The sequence below is a fragment of the Phaethon lepturus genome, unplaced genomic scaffold, assembly GCF_000687285.1.
Source record: "Phaethon lepturus isolate BGI_N335 unplaced genomic scaffold, ASM68728v1 scaffold5201, whole genome shotgun sequence".
NCBI lineage: Eukaryota > Metazoa > Chordata > Aves > Phaethontiformes > Phaethontidae > Phaethon > Phaethon lepturus.
Window position 1 is genome coordinate 3,488 of NW_010519731.1, and position 7,051 is coordinate 10,538.

The 7,051-nt window shown below is 40.5% G+C and overlaps 1 protein-coding gene across 1 annotated transcript in view; it reads right to left on the bottom strand.

Annotated features, from left to right (window-relative positions):
- Positions 1-5,239: 5,239 nt before the first annotated feature.
- The window catches only part of CNKSR3 (CNKSR family member 3), a 61,221-nt gene continuing 59,409 nt past the window's right edge, over positions 5,240-7,051 (bottom strand). The window contains exon 13 of the mRNA XM_010297135.1: positions 5,240-5,674. Coding sequence (XP_010295437.1) covers positions 5,376-5,674 — 299 coding nt within the window. The 3' untranslated portion in view covers positions 5,240-5,375. The remainder of the gene's footprint in view (positions 5,675-7,051) is intronic.

The following is a 7,051-nucleotide window of genomic DNA, read 5'->3' on the forward strand; positions in this document are numbered from 1 at the left end:
AGAGTAAAGTATTGTGGAGTACTGCACCATGGCAGGATATCTGGAGAGGTATGTTGTACTCATTAGGGAAGTCAACCTAGGCACAGTTTTTGTTATAACAGATAGATGTATCTTCAAGACCAAGAGACAAGCCAAGTTTCTGCATAATAGCAGTTTATAACTTGTTACCTACATTTCTCAGATCAAGCCAGAAAGATATTGCCACTGTAAAAGATATTGCCTGATTTATTCCTAGCTCTGTGTGTCTTCCCTCCTCCTGCCCCCAACTATAGAGCATCCTCAATATTCACTATATACTCTAAGTTAAGAAATCAACATCTTTCAAATTTAACCTCTTGGGGAAAGTGCACTAGTCTTTGGGAGTTCTGACTTTTCAGATGTTTCCCCTCACTTTTCAATTAGTATGGTACAAAGAACCATAGCAGACGAGATGGGCAGGAAAAATTATTCCACAAACACAGAACAGATTTCACCCTCTCCGAGATTAAAATACAAAAGGATCAATCTGAAAAAGTTGAATTTTTAACACTTCTCCATACACTAGAACTTCTAACAGGAGCCATTAATGTAAAGGAGAAAAATAACCACACTCGGGAGTACGGTGACATACACTGCTACGGGTCTTCCCTCCATTTTTAACCATTCTCCCAAACCAGCGGCACTTCTCCCAGATGGTAACGATAGTGGTAAATTATCTGTGCCATGCTGCTATTTGCTAAACATCAGCTAGTTAATATTGCACATTGTGCACAGACATAGAGAAAGCTGGTTTTTTTAATCTCTATTCTTTGCCAGGGAAAGGGGGTCAGGTAGGGAAACAAACCATTTAAAGTCCGAGTGCTTCTCATACAGCAGTGTAAAACCTGCTCTTAAAGATCTGCTTTCTACCAGTTCCTTGCAACTTCACTTTATTTCGGTTCCAACAACTCTTGTAGGAGGGTACCTGTATTTTCCCCTTCCTTTGGTGTTCATGCAGTGAGGGACTTCTACATTTTGTTTCACAGAAACACTGGGACTCGATTAGCTGTGGCTACACATCTGCAGCACCTTCTTCAACCAAATGCATTACCATCCAGTGGCAACAGCACACTCTTCCCTCGACACACCTGGGCTGCTGGCAGCTACGGACTTACAGCCTTTCCTGAGTTCTTCAGCCATTCTCCCCTCTCCACGCAGGAAGAGAGGGGACTGTTACTCCCCCTTGAACTTGACATACTTTATGAACATGTGTCTCCCATAAATATTGCCTTATTTTCTTTCCTTTCTCTGAAAAAAAGGGACAAAATGGGTCTATTAAAACTATTTTCATTTTGAATCAAAATTTCTAGAGTGAATGATGAGTGCCTAACCATAAAGCCCAACAACAGTTGATAAAAATTTACATTAGGGGAGAATCTTGCAGCCAATACATTAACAGCTACCCCTGTGTCGCAAGATGAGATCAGGTCTTTAAAAAGATGCATTGGAAGACATTTGGAAGAAGGTCAAATTACATATGTTAGAGAGCTATACATGCAAAGGAAAAGGGGTCTGGTGTTTATTTCACCTTACCAAGTGCTTGAAGTTACAGCTATCTATTTTATTATTCTTTTAAGTTTTCTTGATACATTTGCTTTTTGGTAATCAGTGTCACCAGCACAGGAAGCAAAAAGCTCTAGTTTATATATATTAGAAAGAGTCTACTCCCGTAAATCTTTTAACTGCACTTATCTCCTCATGTTTCATAAACAGAGATATGGCCACATTTTAGGTCACTGTGTTAAACATCTTGTTCCCATAAATGAAGCCACTACATTAAAAAGTCGTGAGAGGTAGAGGGGTGGGGAAAGAGCGCATGCATCCGGTATCTACAATTCATACTGCAACCCAAAATAGCCTGTCTATTGAGAACAGATATGGAAGCTTTTCCACCCGATAGTCAAACAGGGTGAAAAACCCACCTCTGCCAAGGCCAATAAAATGCCAACTTCCCAGAGAATGACTCCTGCATACTGTACATTACATAAAAAAGGTTGGCAATATACAGCAAGCAGTAAGCTGTACTTGCAGACGAGAGTATTAGGAAGTCAAGGCAGCTTACTAGAGCACTCGGCAAGTTCACAGTAGTAATGATGTGGCTTTTGCAACACACACAAGTATATCATGTTCTGCACATTTATTCCGCACACATACACTACAATGGCCAAAAGTCTGTCAACAATGATGGATAAAGCTCAAGAAGGGCAACAACCCCTAATATTATTTGCCTTTTTGATTGAGAAACCATGCATGACTGTGTTTTCAATGATCTTGGCTAATTTACAGTGGAAACACAGCTGCATTAGACAAAGTGTTGCCAGCAGGTAGAGAGAGGTGATCCTTTCCCTCTACTCAGCACTGGTGGGTCCACACACAGAATGCTGTGTCCAGTTCTGGGCTCCCCGGTACAAAGGGACACATGGATATACTGGAGGGTGTCCAACAAAGTGACAGCAAGATGACAAAGGGACTGGAGCACCTCTCCTATGAGGAAAGGCTCAGACAACTGGAACTGTTCAGCCTGGAGAAGAGAAAGCTCAGGGAGATCTTATCAATGTGTATAAATACCTGAAGGGAGGGCGCAAAGACGACAGAGCCTGGCTCTTCTCAGTGTTACCCAGTGACAGGACCAGAGGCAACAGGCACAAACTGAAACACAGGAGGTTCCCTCTGAGCATCAGAAAACACATTTTTACGTTGAGGATGACTGAGCACTAGCACAGGTTGCCCAGGGAGGTTGTGGAGTTTCCAACCTTGGGAGATACTCAAAAGCCATCCAGACACGGTCCTAGGCAGCCAGCTCTCGGTGGCCCTGCCTGAGCAGCAGGGTTGGAACCCATGACCTCCAGAGATCACTTCCAACCTCAACCATTCTGCGATTCTGTGAAACCACAATACCACTTTTGGCAACTTCCAGAAAAGTACCCCCATTTCCCCTGTTCATAAGAGCCGGACAACCAGCTATTGGATATCCTTATGATTGACTGACAAAAGGTTAAATTCAGTACCTTAACTCAGCATGTTTAGGATGCTGGAGCATGGAGAGGACGAGCATGGAGAGGACGAGCATGGAGAGGACGAGCATGGAGAGGACGAGCATGGAGAGGACACTGGCTGGGTGCAGTTGGTGGGTTTTGTTGGGGGGGGGGGCGGGGAGCAGGCAGAGGAGGAGGAATTAGCCTGTATTTAGGCAACAAGACAGGTTTTGAAAGTGTCGCTCTACCTAAATGCTTACAAATTCTTCTTTCCTCATAGCCGCAGTGATTTAAATCTACTTTTTAAATTAGGGCAAGCTTATTTCACTACTCTTAGATCAAACTTCAAGATAACCTAGCCAAACAGAGGCAGGAAGCTTGTGTCTTAAAAATGAGCCCAAGTACAACCCAAAAAAACCAAGTGCATCCATAGATTCTTCCACACCAATATGCATATAACATATGAATGCATATAACAAAGTACATCGTCCCCCATTGATTTTTAAACCATGGAAAACAGGACATCAAAGACAAGCAAAAATTCTATTTTAAAGCCTTGTTTATACAACATATCTGACTTTAAATCAAAGTTATTGAAATAGATTAAATTAAAACAGTTCAGTCAATTTGGGGCTAGACTATACTACAACAGAGTGCCTACAACATGACAGTTTCAGCTCTTTCCTCAGAGGCAGGACCAAACTCGTCTAGGATTCAGCTTCACTGCAGCTGGGCATGGCCACGTCTAGTACAGACTGCCATCTCAGGATGGGTGAAGAAGAGTGGCACAGGAGAGCCGTATTATAATCTGCTTTGATCAAAAACATCCAAATCAGCCCCCATCTAAATCACCAGCAAGTCAGAATCAAACATAATTAATTGAGAACTGAATTTAACACCCTGTGTCTCTGCAGGGCTGTAGCACAACTTCGTTAACTTGCTGCAGCAGAATGGTCACTCTTCACAGCCGGAATTGTGGTATGTTTTCAACACCTATGTTACCACATACAATTCCCGCCCCAGTCCAAAGTGCAAATTAGCATTTAACCTCCCTCTTTCCCCACCAATTATTAAATACAAATTCTTCTTATTTTGTCCAGCAAGACCAAAGGAGTGAAGGCTGTTGGCAATGCTTCATCTACAAAAATAGTTAGTCTTATAATTAGTGAGGAATATAAAAGACTTTCTTTTTCTTTTCATTTGACTAGTCTGTGCCCAGTACTGCAGACAGGAAGGTACAAACTATCTGTTTAAGTGTAAAAAATATATACAACTATATTTAAGTTTTAAATTACTTTAAACACAACTGTCACACTAACAATCTTATGTACATTCAGTTTTAAACAATACCTCTTTAATATGCTCTTCTTTTATTAAAGAAGTTTATTTTCCTCCCAAAATACCCAATGTCACTTTAAAATTCTGGAGGGGGGAAAATTTGAGCTATATAGAAAATAGCAAGATGTCTTACAATTGTAATGTATCATAGCACATATTTTTCATAAAAACAACACATCATTCAAAAACTGAACCACTGTAAAAGTTCTCATAAGTCCAATAGGACTGTCTTTAAAAGCTTACTTTGGTTAACAGCAGGTCATTCTTAAACAATTAAGGAAAATTATATATATATTCTTTTACCACCTCTACAGATGCATTTCCTTGGCATGTTGTGGTAATCCATATATCTTTACGGATGAGCACTGCAGCTGTTCAGCACTCTTCAACTGTATTGTGATTTCAATAAAATGGATTATATAACAGGTTGGATTGATTTATAATTAAATTAGTCCAACTTCCTAAGATCTCTGAATAAGAGAACTCTCTTCCTAAGACTTCCTAAGATCTCTGGATATCAGAGAAAGAACAGCAACAACTAGTACTTCCTCACAAGGTTGATCTCATGCAGTACTTGCAACAGCATCACTAATTTGCATGAAACTACTGTTTCCCTGCTTATCTTTCCTGGTCAGGAGAGTAACACAACTTTCGCTGAGCTCTACATACTCTGACACCCGGCCAGTCACACCAGCCTCTGAGCATTCAGACAAATGAAGTGCCACCGGACTTTACGGTAATGCAATGATTTCCTTTGAGTCATTATGCAGATTTCAGGTCACATGTGGCCCCTATATCACTGAAATTTTACTAATTTCCAGGGGAATAAATGCCCTTAGCTTCTGGCCACAAAGAAGAACTTGATCTTCACCTTTCTTCCCTCCTTGCACTATGAAAGCCTCTGATCCATCAAAAATCACAACGTAAAAATGTAAGATTCTCCAGGAAAAGAACACTGCATTAGTCACTATGCATCAGTTAAGCTGAAAAGTAGAGGTCTGACCGACGAGCAAAGGCACTTGGTAACAGTCCTGTGAACAATAGTCAATGAGTCAACAATTTCAGTCTCGTGATCCAACTGACCAGCAGCGAGGGCTCAGTGGAGGAAGATTTTGTGGACGATGTAACAGAGGGTTTTTTAGCACCTTCCTCTTGAAAAGGAATTGTTGCACTGTTGTGGAGGTCTGTATTCATAAAACACTGGCTGCCTCGAATATAATCCGCTCCCCTCACTAACTGCTTGTCAGACACTGGCCTTGAGAGGGGGTGTTGTGTGGAGGGGCTTTCTTCTACGATTGGAGGTATCCTTTCATTACTGAAGTACCTGCAGAGGACATCTTCACCTGTGTGAACAGGAGGAGGAAAACCAATTATTGCTGATTTCAAAACCCTCCATTAACATTTTCTATTTTTATAAAAATATTCTGGTTACATTTCAAACTGCCCAGATTTTTGTTACCTTTCTTAACACATCTGGACATAAGCAGTTGTCAACAAGACTTACAGCTTTTTGCAACTTCAATATTTTTTCAAGCAACACAAAGAACAACAAAATAAGTTCACAGACAGAGAGGATACCATTTGACTGTTAAATTCCAGATTCACACACACCAAAACTGCATGACGACCGTCATGGAAATCATTATCATGACTGAGACCTAACAAACCTTCTCATAACGTGTCATTCAAGATGCTGATAGCTCACAGTTGAATACATGCTTATCTGAATGTAACTCATGACTAACTTAAAAGCTCTAACTATTACTCTGGACAACAGAAATTAATTTTGCAGATAAAGATGTAAGCACTTCCCTGGTTTTGACCATTGACTTGTGATGCTTTCTCTGCTTTTACTCTTCCCTAAACACTAGAGCATGGCAGCTGCTACTAGAGACATCCTACTGGGCTGGACAGGCCTTTCTTCTGATCCAATACAGCTTACATACAAGCCCGCAACACTTAAGTACCTTTCAAGTGTTTAAAAAAAGCCAACACAAAACCAAAAGCAAAATGAAACACAAAACCATACACACAAAAACCAGCTCTGCCACCTGGTGATCATTCTTTTAGACTTGTTACTTCACTTGTTTCTATATATCCCTCCAGGTTGATGATTCTTGTTATCAGCTTCCATTTTTGCATTAAAAATCATAAAATTCATATCCTATTTTCACTAGAATTACTCATTAGCTTTCATAACTGATTTCAAGAATAAAGTAAATAGCCATTCTTTCTTATCTCCCACTCTTAACAGGACTCAGCCTTTCAGATGCAAAAGCAGGGGAGAGAAGGTCAATGGGGGAAGGAAAAAAGCCACCTAACCTAACATTATCAGCTTCTGTCTCTCTCCCATTCTGTGGCATCTACAGAATGTTGTTTTCTAACAGCAGTCACAGCAAACAGCAACTCCTAAAAGGCCCTACATTTTACTTTTGAGAACAAGCTTGTTTCTACAACAGCCCACACAGCAAGCTAAACAAATAGAAAGACTTAAAAAAACAGTTTTATGATCAATATTAAATGCAGAAGAAAGGAAGAGGGGTGTGTGTAAGAGCAAAATGGTAAACCTATGCTATAAAGAGACAAGTACAGATCTGCACTAGTCATTCTAGCCTACTTTTAATGCTCACAAGAATTCTACGATGGGACAACAAAAAAGTTTGAGCCCCAGCACTGAATAGCCTCACAAATTTCACAGCTACCATTTGGCATTCCTGCTA